The following is a 12,994-nucleotide window of genomic DNA, read 5'->3' as shown; positions in this document are numbered from 1 at the left end:
TGGATCCGCTGTCTTATAGAAACTGGCCTTTCAGCTTTACTTGTGCCTTTTCCATTGTTGGAGAACATAGCAGCTCTCTTGTAAACAGTGTGTTGGATCATTTTACAAAAAGGGAGAAATGTAATTTGGTGACGTAGGTAATTTTTTTGCTTTATAGTGTTTGTAGACTTGGAGAGTGGTCTTACCTTCAGTGGCACTGTACTTCACTGTACCTGTAGCTATTCTGTGTTTCAGGGGCTACTTTCTTGAAGTGATGAAGGCATTTGTCTGGTTGGAAGATTGCAGTAGTTCTGTTTTACAGATTTTTTTTCTGATTTACAGGTTTTGCTTTGTTCTCCCTCTTCTTTACCCTCTGCTTCCCCCTTCACCTTTAGGAAGCTAGCAGGATGCACCCTCTTCATCACGGGCGCAAGCCGGGGCATTGGCAAGGCCATTGCTTTGAAAGCTGCCAAGGATGGTGCAAACATTGTGATAGCTGCCAAGACAGCTGAGCCCCATCCTACTCTTCCAGGGACTATCTACACTGCTGCAGCAGAGAGTAAGTTCTAATAAACAAGGGTGGGCTTCAGTTGCTGGGCTGGGTGTATGCCCTGGCTCAGCTGTCATACCTGAGTGAAAAATGGCATAGACTCTCTTAGCTTCAATTCACCTTTAGTAAAATAAGCTTTGTGCTTCTCTAAACTCCCAGGAGTGCTGAGAGGTATCAAGATATTATTGTAATGAACATGTGTGTGTATAGATACGAAAATGCTGTGTTGATTGAGATACATGGATGTAGCATATACTTTCTTAGTGTTAAGATTTGCTTTTGGCTTCCCTGTTCTATACACAACATGTAAAAAGGTTGCAATTTGAGAGTGTGATTTTCAGTGTCTTCTCGAATGAATTCATGTAATTGAATGACAGATTCTCAGTAGGTTCATCCCATTTGTTCCATCTTAGAGCAAATTTTAAAATGTTCGATTTTTCAATTGTGCAGTTGAAGCAGCTGGAGGAAAGGCTTTGCCATGTGTTGTTAATGTGAGAGAAGAACAGCAAATTATTAATGCTGTGGAGAAAGCTGTGAAGACTTTTGGAGGTATGTTAAGGTGTGGGGGAGATCTTAACAGGCACATTGAACAAAAAGAGAAAAGAACAGCCTGCCTTACTCATGTTTTGTCTTTAAATGCTAATGTGAAATGGCTTATTTTAAAACCAGGGATTGATATTTTGGTGAACAATGCAAGCGCCATCTCTTTGACTGGCACTTTGGAAACAGAAACGAAGAAAGTCAATCTTATGATGGATGTCAATGTACGAGGAACCTACCTCACGTAAGTGCTGAGAGAAGGGAGCAAAGTAATTGTAACAAGATATATGTTTTTATCTCATCTTTTTTTCTGAGAACTTGTGTAGCTGTCTTGCTCCCCTAGAGTTGGAGTGCAGGTATTCTACATGTGCTCAAAGGAGATTGCTCAGCTGTTGGCTAACTGATTTGAAATTAATATTTGCAAGAATTAATTGCAATTTGAAGTAAACAGGAACCTTATTACTGTAATCATTAAGTGTCCATGCAAGTAGGAAGCAGTAACTAGATGATTTCAAAGAGAGCTCCAGCTTGGATTTGCTAAATGCTGTCTTCTCTTTCATTTCAAGCAAAATTACTCTTTTCATACATGAAGTGCAAGATCTTGTCTGCTTCATTCTCATAAGCTGCTTTCTTGTCTTTAGAGAGTATGTTTTACCATTGTTAGAAATGTTAAAGATGTGACTTAACAATATGGAATGTTCTCTGCCTACTTTCAGAGTATTGTATCAATTCTATCAGTTCTTTAAATTAACAGTCCAAGATTTGATTTCACAATTCCTGTGGTAAATTTTTGGAAATGGATTCAGTCAATTGAAGCTGCTGTGTTTTGAAATTAAAACTTTGATTTTGATGGAGCTGTTTTAAAAAAAAAAAAAAAAAAAAAGCCTTAGGATGATGCAGGTTCTCTAAATCCAGTTTTTGCTTGATGTGATCAGGAGCTCATGTGTGGATGTTTTGTCTAGAACAGTACCTGTCATCCTCCTTTGTGCAGATGAATGTGGTTATCAGATATTATGATTATATACCTTAATGTTCTTTTGCTAAGAATAGGTGAAGGGATTTTCCATTTGGATAGTGTAAAGCCACACATAAACAGCAGCTTTCTGAGTTAGAAAGTCACAAGCACAGCATGGAGAGAAAAGAAAGGTGGAAGAATGCAGGCAGAGTTTTTCTAAGTGGGATTTTCATACTTCTACCCTGTGGTGTCTGCTTTTGAAAGGCTGCAAGTGTAAGTGTTGCTGTACTCAGAAAGGAAAATAGTTTTTGGAGCTGGGCATTTCAGAAAATGCTCTGTGGCTATCTGATGCTAAATCTGTGGGTGGGTTTCACAGCACTTCCAGTGGCAAGCTCCGTTTCCCCTCACCACCCAACATACTCATGGGGAGTTCTTAAAGTCATCTTTCCTTTGCATGCTACTCTGCCTTGAAAAGGTTAAAAAACAATTTCTGTGTTGCTGCAAATGAAAGAGTATATGAAAGGTCAGTCCCTCTCAAGGCAAGTTACAAGCGATCTTTGTTGTTGCTTTTTTAACTGTCAGCTGGGAAGAACTTATTAAGCATTTCAGCATTTTCTTCCCCTTGCTTTGTCTGTTGCTTCTGTTCATGGTTTGTAGAGGTCAGGTTTCAGTTTAATGTTCAGAAAGTTACAATAGCTAAAAAGGAAATCGGTGTGGGATTTTTGCCTTCTGTGGAGGAGGTAGGGAGCGTGACCCAACTTGTGGAGTTGTTCTGCCAATGACCAGGCCCATCAAAGATGATACAGCCAATAGGAAGGTGAACCAATACACAGACTGTATTGTAAGCAAAAAGGACATTCCATGAATGATCGCTGGGGGTACAAGCAAGTCAATCAGCTGGTACATAATTGACGCCACCCCCAACGATCCCAGAAAAGATGTGACTCGGCCCACAACAGGTGGTACAAACAGTGAACTGAGGTTTCCCATAGTTGGCATGGGAAACAGCCAGATCACCAAGTTAAACATGTAAGAAAAAGGTGCCCCCATGGCAACTCTCACCCAATCAGCTTGCATTTGCAAAGGTCTAAACAGAGCAGGGTCCAGCTCCAGGGAGAGTCAGGAGGTCTGCCCTGAACCAGGAAGCTCTGTGGAGTGCACTCCACAGGCAGACACTCCTGACTCCCTGCCAGTGGTCCCAGCTTTTATCCCCAAGCAGACCCCTGACCTTTGTTCACTCAGTGAGGGACCCCTGGGGCTCATTTCCCTTCTGGCTCTCCCTGCAGGGCCGGCCGCACCCTGGGGGGAAGCTATAAGGCAAACTCACCACCTCTGTATGAAGGGCTGTGGGAATCACCCCTGTGTCAACCTTAATTCGGGGCTCGGGGTTCAGACCCCAGCATTTCAGGAGTGCACCTATTGACGTAGTCTTGGTTCCAGCACATTAAGTATTTGAGACATCTGTTTGTGAACCTCACTGCCACTGGTATGAGTTGAGACCCCTGGACATTTAAGCAGGTGGTAATTATTTACTTTACTGCTTTATTAAATTTTGCAGTTGAAGGTGTCCCTTCTGTGGCTGGCAGTATGCATGGGTCCTGTTGCAGTGTGTCAATAGGTCATTCGTGTAGCTCACAGTGCTGCATTCTGCCTGCAAAGCTTGTTGAAAAATTCACTAGTGGAGATCAAATGCAGACGTACTCTAGTGCTAGAAGTGAAGGCAGATGACTATTTCTATAAAGTAAAAGTTAAGATTTACAGATGTGTAAATTCTGAGTTGCATGAAATAGTGACTCTTCCAGTCAGCAGAGTAGGTTTTCAGTTTTGCTTGGAATCTTTGTAGTAGCTTTTCACTATGGGGTATTATTTTTTCAAGGTGGTTTTAAAGAAGAAGTAGCTTTGGGTAAGAAGAAAATATATTTATGTTTAAATTATGCTCTGAACTGTTAATTTCAGTTGTTGCCTTGTAGTGTTTTGTTGCCCTACTGGAAATATTATGACGAGATAATGGCTTTCGAGCATCTGGAAAATCAGCTTTAGTAGATGCTGCTGAGAATGCTGTCTGGTTAGTAGGAGTGAATACTAGTCCTGAGATAAGTGAGCTGGAACAGACTTTTTTTTTTTTTCTTTTCCTTTTTATCTATTAAATAATTGATTCAAGGGCAGAGTCTCAACTTAGGGTTGGGCATTTACAAAAATGAAAAAAATGGTCTGCTAGTATGTTTTTTACTGTAATTATAGGTGTTCATAAAACAAGAGGTGATCGATTTGCCTGAATCTGTCTTTCAGGTCTAAAACATGCCTTCCCCACTTGAGGAAGAGTAGGAACCCCCATATCCTGAACCTGAGTCCACCTATGAATCTGAATCCCATGTGGTTCAAAAATCACTGTGGTGAGTAGCACTCAGAGCCTTTGTTGTTTTTTTGTTGAGAACCATGTAAATACTTGGTGAAATGTGAAGGAGTGTCAGCCCAGAATGCAAGGTCTTCTATCATTAGCACTATGTGGTTGTATATATAGACAGGCACTAATGGTTCCTGATAGTGCTCTGTTCCTAACCTAAAAGAAGTTTTGTGTGAAAATATACTGTAGGTTTCATGACCTGATATGTCCTTCGAGTTTTTAAGAATTTTTCAAGGTAAGAACCTGTGCTTTTTCATGGCAATTCTCAAGACTACAATGTATTTCTGTTCCAAATAGTGATCAAAACCCAAAATCTATTTTCTTATCAGTTTGCCTTCATATTTGATTTAATAAAGATAAAGCTCAATGTTTTCTTTTAAAATGCAGATCAGTTTTGAGCTGGCTAAGGGACATCGTTTTATGTTGAGGTTAATGTTGCTTATTTTAAAACTAAAAAAAACGCCCCACCTTTCAGTTTTGAACACTTGTCATGTTAAATTCCTCCAGCAAGTCTCAGTCCCAGTTCTTTCCCGCAGGAGTTTCCCTTCTCAAAATAGATGACTAGGATTTAGAATTTCTCTTCTCTTCACCCCCGCTTCCCTCCTCCCCCCCTTTTTTTTCCTATAGAATACTAGTTTGGACTTCAGCAGCTAGTATGCCTTAGGCTAACTGAAAAAGCTGGCACTTCTTGACAGTATTCTGGGTATAAGAAGCACAACAAAACCACCGTACAGCTAGGCTTCTGTCATTGGTTTTGTCAAAACATGCATAGCACTCATTTTATGTGTAGTGAAAAGATGTCAGACCACAGTTTGTCTGCTCGGGGTGCTGGGCAGAAAGGAAAGATTTTGACTCTAGGAAGATGCTGTTTCAACCCCAAAAACTTCATTTTCCTTATGAATAAATGATTTCATAGAATCATTAAGGTTGGAAAAGACCTCTAAGATCATCAGGTCGAACCGTTACCCAACACCACCATGGCCATTAAACCATGTCCCCAAGTGCCACATTTACATGTTTTTTGAACCCCTCCAGGGATGGTGACTCTTCCACCTCCCTGGACAGCCTGTTCCAGAGCCTCACCACTCTTTCAGGAGAGAAATTCTTCGTAATACCCAATCTAAACCTCCCCTGGTGTAACTTGAGGCCATTTGCTCTTGTCCTATTGTTAGTAACCTGGGAGAAGAGACCAGCCCCCACCTCACTACAACCTTCTTTTAGGTAGTTGTAGAGAGCAATAAGGTTTCCCCTCAGCCTTCTCCAGGCTAAACAACCCCAGTTCTCTCATCCGCTCCTCCTAAGACATGTTCCCCAGACCCCTCACCAGCTTTGTTGTCCTTCTCTGGACCTGCTCCAGCACCTCAATGTCCTTCTTTTATTGTGGTGCCCAAAACTGAACACAGTACTCAAGGTGTGGCCTCACCAGGGCCAAGTGCTGGGGCATGATCACCTCCGTACTCCTGCTGGACACACTGTTTTTGATACAGGCCAGGATGCCACTGGCCTTCTTGGTCAACTGGGCACACCACTGGCTCATGTTCAGCGGTCTGTCCACCAGCACACCCCGGTCCTTTTCTGCCAGGCAGCTTTCCAGCTACCAAGCCTGTGGCATTGCTACAGATATTAAAAAGACTGGTCCCAAAACTGAGCCCTGAGGGACACCGCTCGTGACCAGTCACCAACAGGATTTAACTCCACTCAACACAACTTTCTGGGCTCGGCCATCCAGCCAGTTTTTAACCCAGCAACAGGTCCACCTGTCTAGGCCATGGGCCACCAGCTTCTCCAGCAGAATGCTGTGGAAGACGGGGTCAAACGTCTTACTGAAGTCCAGGTAGACAACATCCAATGATTTCCCTCATCCACCAGATGGGTCAGCTGATCGTAGAATGAGATCAGGTTGGTCAAGCAGGACCTGTCTTTTATGAACCTGTGTTGGCTGGGCCTGATGCCCTGGCTGTACTGCACGTGCCATGTGAGCACACTCAGGATGAACAGTTCCATAACCTGCCCTGGTACCAAGATCAGGCTGACAGGACTGTAGTTTCCCAGATCCATCTACATCTTCTTGTAGATGGGCATCACATTGACAAGTCTCCAGTCATCTAGGACCTCACCTGTTAACCAGGACTGCTGGTAAATGATGGAGAGAGGTTTGGCACGTTCCTTCACCAGCTCCCTCAGTACTCTCGGGTGGATCTCATCAAGCCCTGTGGACTTGTGGGTGTCCAGGTGGCCTAGCAGGTCTTTAACTGCTTCCTCATGGATTATGGGGGGGTTCATTCTGCTCTCCATCCCTGTCTTTCAAGTCAGGGCCAGAATACCATGAGGATAACTGGAATGACTATGGAATACTGAGGCAAAGAAGGCATTAAGTACACCAGCCTTTTCCTCAGCCTTCGTGGCAGTGTTCCCCCTCACATTCAATGAAAGGTGGAGATTCTCCTTGGCTCTCTTTTTGTTGTTAATATATTTGTAAAAACCTTTTTTTATTATCTTTTACCACAGTGGCCAGATGGAGCTCTATCTGGACTTTTGCCTTTCTGATGTTCTGTCTGCATGACCTAACTAGATCCCTGTACTCTTCTTGAGTTGCCTGCCCTTTCCTCCAGTGGTGGTAAACGCTCCTTTTTTTCCCAAGTCCTAACAAAAGCTCCTGTTGAGCCAGGCTGGTTGTCTGCACTGATGGTTCATCTTAGGACACGTGGGGACAGAAGAGTATCTTCTTGATGAATGTCCAACCTTCCTGGATGCCTTTGCCCTTCAGTCTCCCAAGAGACTCTCCCCACCAGTGCCTTGAACGGGCCAAAATCTGCCATTTGGTTACCCTTCCTTCATAATTAAAGTTCTGTTGATAGGGTGTAAATTGTTTTTTTTTTTTTATACCTCTTGTTTTAGCTTATACTATTTCCAAGTATGGGATGTCCATGTGTGTCTTGGGAATGGCAGAAGAATTCAGAGGAGAAGTTGCTGTAAATGCTTTGTGGCCTAAAACAGGTGATTTTAAATCTTTTTCTTTTTAATGGTACTAAAATAATTCTTTTCTGTATTTTATCTTTTACAGCTTGTTCTAGTTGACTTTGAATGTGCTTCAGACTTCTTCTGGAGTTGATTCAGGAGAAGTACTTTTGCTTATTCTTTGTTCATCCTGCATGGGTGCTACCTTTCTTTCCTAGTTCTTACTAGACCACTGTTGCTTTGGTCCAACCTCATCCTCGGCTAGTTTGCAACCCGTCCAACCCTTTCAGTTGGCTAAAGCTTCTGTGTAGTATTTGGCTTGTCTGTGCGTTTTCTCATGCACCCAAAATTTTGGCTTTGACAGAATCACAAATGCATTATCATGCTTTCATTAAGTGGATACATCTGCCTATGTGGTACTATTTAGAATTCCTTGTTAGCTAAATTGCCAGACTGGAGATGGAACTGACAAGATACATACCTCTGTAGGTGCAGAAATACTTCTTAAAAACCCAGTTCCTAGAAGTTTTGGTGTAGTGGGCCAACAAGTTGTTGTTCACAGAACCATCTGCTGGCGATCGCAGGAGATGAAGGAGCTCTGTGGAAGAAAACCGACTCGATGCTCCCACACTGTATTAACTGCAGCTGGTGTTCCGCGGGCTGGTGAGGGTCAGGGCTGATGTCTGAGGTCTGGTGAACTGTTTGCCAAAGAGGCCGGTCTCTTCAACCCAAATGCATCTATGTGAGGAAATAATACACTGATGTTAAAATCTGTAAAGACAGTGGGCAATCCTGCCCTTTAATGCTGTGAGCCCTGTCACTGTGTCATGAAACATTTTGACAGCAGATTTTATTCCCTGAACTGGTGGAGGGAGGGGGAAGTGAAAATCCAAACCAGAATCCTCTTCTGAGGCTGGTGACCCAGTGTAAGAAGTGTTTGTATCCAGGCACTTTGCAATGTTTTCCTTTTAGGAGTTACAGGCTCCTTTTAGCTTCTAGCATGAGCTAGAACTCTTGATTTCCTTCCTGTAAAGTGAGGAATATGAGCAAAACTTCATTATTTCAAACAAAATCAGCTCAGTTTCTTGGCGTAAATATTCTAGGTGATACTTAGTTGAACACTTGAGTTAGTCTGTACAACAGACCTGGTCCTCTTCCATTGGTCTAGATGTTGCACTCTAAATTCTCCCAATAAATGTATGCCTCATAATTTTGCTTGTGCACTGAGATTTTTCCATAGACATATTTTGGTAAGGGATTGGCTTTTTGAATTACAATTTTTCATTATGATTATATTACTACAAAACCTATACTGTCTATTTTGTCAAGGATGAACTCTTCATCTTGGATGTACTGAAGGCAGTTGGACATGTGGCTTCAGAGTCTGGATTGCCTTCCTGGCAGCGGAGTGAAAGCTCAACTTTGAGATTTTGGGGCTCGGTTGTATGTTTTTTTTTTTATTTCTGAAGGAGTTAGAAAAACATACACTTGTTTCCACATACTTGCTTCTTGAGTGTCCCAGGGAAACCTCAAGAGAAGTTTCGATGGAGATTTCCCAAAATCTGTCTTTGTCATCTGGAATAGAGCCATGCAACTTGGTTCTTAAAGCCTTTAGATCCCTATACCTTATGCCCATCCTGCCTGGCTAGTCCATAAAACACTGCTGCTAAATGGGTTTTCTGTCTCCTCAGAATCCTATATGTAGGAGTAATTAGGTTTTTCATTAGCAGAAGTGATCTTTTAGCTACCATCTTGTGTTTTTTAGTCACCTGACTGATGAAGCCATGTAAACTGCATATGAGAATAAGGGACAGTGAAAGAACTAATCCATTCAGACAGAGATGTGGTGTCAAGCTGCAGACAACATAACTACTTTGATTTATTTTCTCATGCAAAATGTGCTACAAGATTACCTGTGTCTTGTAAATGCATGTATTTACTTGCTGCATAGGCATGTTATGTATTCTAGTTCTTCAGCACCTTCTCTCTGATTCTGATACGCTGGAGGAAACATCCACTACTATTGTGGAAATGAGTTTCTGCTTTTATGAGACCAAACATACTGTTGAGAGCTAAAGAATTCTTCCTGTAGAGACCAGATGGTTATACTAGGTCTTTATTTTTTTGGTGTAGGTATTTTTCCCTGCCCACCTGAAAAATTTATCCTCCTGTTTTACATGGCAAGGAAAAACAGAACCTGTGCTAACATAATAAAGAGGATAACACCGCAGTAGCTGGGCATTGTTATAGAGTGCAGCTAATACTTGTTCCCCTAAGGAACCTGCAGAATGTGAGGCTTGGAAGTGCAGGAAGATTCAGTTTACAAATTACAATAGTACCTTCTATGAAATGCTGTTTTTAATGAAGATTTCTCTCTGTGAAATGCTGCAAAGTACTTTAAAAAGTATTTGAGGTTTCTGTAAAATCAAAGGTATGCAGACAGGGTTTAGTATTTGCTGAATCCATTCTTCTTCATTCAGTTTAAGACTTTCAGAAACACTAGATGAGCTCTCAAATTTTCTATAAATCAGTGATGCCTCCATGAAAACTGATGAGTCCTGAAGTACAAAAGAGAGTAATGTGCAAATTCTCCAGTACAAAGAAATGTTGTTTAGACAGACTTGTCTTCCGAAAGTGCGAAAGTTAACTACTTTCATGTGGTTACTCAAGAAGGTTACGGACTTCCACAGTCTAAAATACAGTTGCAAAGCTTGTAATTAAAAAAATATACTGTAATCTCATAAAAATGTGATTAACCTCAGTGTTAGGATGGATGCCAGTTGATCAGACTAACCCTTTATATGAATTAGGTGGAACATCATGCAGCCAGATTTGCTTTTGTTTGTGCACATAATTTTTAATGTGCTCATAAGAATACTAATTGACTGTAAGAGAGAAGTGGCAGAAGCATGGGCTAGGAAAAGTGAACAGGTTACTGGGTCCTCAGAAGAGTGGAATATATTCAGGTCCACAGAACCTGGTAGATTTCATCAGAGTTATTTGACAGAAATATTCTCTGAACTGTTGGGAGTTACTTTAAAAATATTAAAAATCTTGCAGGACAGATCACTTTTCAGAGGACCACAGACAGACAAATTTATTTCCTGTCTTTGAAAATGGGAAAAAGACCCAGGGAGACCTAGGTGTATGTACAGTGGATCTGTTTGCCAGTTTTTATTTGGGTGCATATTTATAGCAGTTGAATTAATTTGAAAAAAAAGTTGAGGTTGGTCAAAGTTAAATGAAACCTAGGGACTTATCCTCACCACAGAAGAGGGAAATAAGGGAGTCAACAGGGACATCTACCTCCTCTTGCACTTTCCTAGAAAACTTTGACAGGATCTCCCTGGCCAGCACTGAGGACTTTTTCCCAGTGTCTGCTTTGAATGGTGAGTGATCCAGCGTGGATAGATAATTCCTGCACAGTTCCTGTTCTTTGCTTATTAAGGGATGTTGGGATCATTTCTCCATCAAAGCTCCTGTTACTTGGTATGGAATGGAAACACTGAGAGGAGGACAAAAGCGATTTAAAATCAGACTTAGCCTTGTGCCTTCAGGATCTGCCAGCCCCGGGTGTAGGACAGGATTTCTGAATCTGTCCCAAAACTTGGGGGCAGAGTGTTGAGTCTTAAATAGCAGATGGGAAAAAGTAATGAAGCAGAACTGTATGAGAGGGAGGGAAACAGTAATGTGGCATATGCCAAAAGCCACAAACAGACAGCCTGTCTGTGGAACAGGATGAAGAAAAAAGGAATGGATCCCTCAGCATGGAAGAGCAATTTACAGACTTAGACGGGAACATGCCACAGTGTTAATAGCTTCCTCTGGGGAAGTTTAAAGAAGACTAATGGAAATCTACAGAAGTTAGCAGAATTGGTTAATAAAACAACCGGAAGATTAGGATAGGTGGATTTTATTCTTGTCTAACACGACCTTGAACAAGTTATTTAAGTTTTTGCTGTTCGGTTTCTCGGCGATTTAGGAGGGACACTCTGGTACTGCATGGGAGTTGGTACAAGGCGTTACAAGCATCAGTATTTTCAGTGTGATAAACATCAAAGGAAACTTAATGACTGTCATATCATACATGACCTTTGAAAAAAATAGTTGTCCGGCTAGTTTTTTGTCTCAATAACCTGGAGGAGGTCCATGGGGGAACACTGATAAAGGGGTAGAGGCACATAAATGTCATGACTTTGGTTCCTTTTTGCATGGTGCTTGTACAGAGTTATTTTTTCAGTTAATAGTGTGTCTTCCTACAATGTCCTTTTTTTTTCATGAAAGGAAAACAAAGTTTGTATGTTTACTGGAGAAATGAGAATTTCATGTCATCATTGTTAAAGCTTTATTTTCTTACCTTCTAAACTTTCTAGCTATACATACAGCTGCTATGGATATGCTGGGAGGATCTGGAATAGAAAAACAGTGCAGGAAGACGGACATCCTTGCAGATGCTGCATACTGCATTTTAACAAAACCAAAAAGTTTCACTGGAAATTTCATTATTGATGAAGATCTGCTGAGAGAAGAAGGAGTTAAAGATTTTGATAGCTACGCAATTGCACCAGGTAAAACAGGGCTTGAAGATTAGAAGTAAGTTCAGGAAGGAGGAAAGGGTGTATGGAGAATATTGGTACAGTTCTGTTTCTAGGGCCTCTGAAATTAGTCTGTAAGAAGTTGCTTTGTCTCAGCTTTCAAAACATGCCTTCCTGGAAAGAACATACACATCCACTGATATTCTAATATCCAGTGCCTATTAAATTAAAAAAAAATACTTTAATGAAAAGAAAATGTACCTGCGCTGTAGATGCATATATATTACTATTTATAAGCCAGTGAGATAGACTTTTCCTTCTTCAAATGTTTTTCATTGCAACTTTTAAGAGGCTTCAAGGTCAGATTTTAAATTAACTGAAATCTAAATGTTATTTTGTGCTACGTCTTTCCTTCAAAGTGTGTAATTAAAACTTGGCTGTAGTTTCATACAAAATGGATTCCTGTTTGTGCTGTGAAACTTGGTTAGGACTTACTGTTAACATTTTCTCTGTTTTTTAGGTCACCCCTTAATGCCCGACTTCTTCTTGGATGTTGAAACTGACATGTCAGCCATGAAACAAGAAGGACAGGGTAGGGAAGGCACTGTGTGTAAAAGTCAGTAATTTGTGACAATAATGAATATCTTATCTTTTTCAAGTTTTATTTTCTTTTAAGAGCTTGGACTCCAAGCTATTTGGCAAAAACTCCTTTTTGTATTTGGAAGGTATGATTTATGGAAGCGACTGTGCACTTAAAGCTACGGAAAGAATGATACCTTTTGCAGGACTTTCTTGATGTAAAATTAATGCTGTATTTTGAAGAATTTTTAACCATCTGAACTGTGCTAATAATGTAGGTCACAGGTAGATATCACTGGTAAAAGAAATTAAAAGGCAAACAGCACATTTGGCAGGAGTGTCTCATTTGCATTCTTAAAATGACACAAAAGAACATAATGTAGAGCCTCGGTTGTTTCTTGCATGAAACTTACACAGTTTACACAACTGAAATATCTCACAGAAGAAGTGGAAAAATTTTGATTCTTAGCAAAGCATCAGTTTTCCTTTTTCAG

At 41.0% G+C, this 12,994-nt stretch overlaps 1 protein-coding gene across 1 annotated transcript; it reads left to right on the top strand.

The window, feature by feature from the left end:
• Positions 1–321: 321 nt before the first annotated feature.
• Positions 322–12,513, top strand: HSDL2 (hydroxysteroid dehydrogenase like 2; the record flags this gene model as incomplete). The annotated part of the gene is made up of 7 exons (XM_008936757.1): positions 322–538; positions 980–1,078; positions 1,199–1,313; positions 4,314–4,417; positions 7,327–7,425; positions 11,760–11,954; positions 12,442–12,513. Coding segments are annotated over 7 exons (901 nt in total), but the record flags the coding sequence as incomplete, so codon positions are not given.
• Positions 12,514–12,994: the final 481 nt, after the last annotated feature.

Source organism: Merops nubicus, unplaced genomic scaffold, assembly GCF_000691845.1.
Source record: "Merops nubicus isolate BGI_N331 unplaced genomic scaffold, ASM69184v1 scaffold38443, whole genome shotgun sequence".
Taxonomy (NCBI): domain Eukaryota; kingdom Metazoa; phylum Chordata; class Aves; order Coraciiformes; family Meropidae; genus Merops; species Merops nubicus.
The sequence above is the reverse complement of the archived record's forward strand: the minus strand, read 5'-3'. Positions and strand labels throughout refer to the sequence as shown.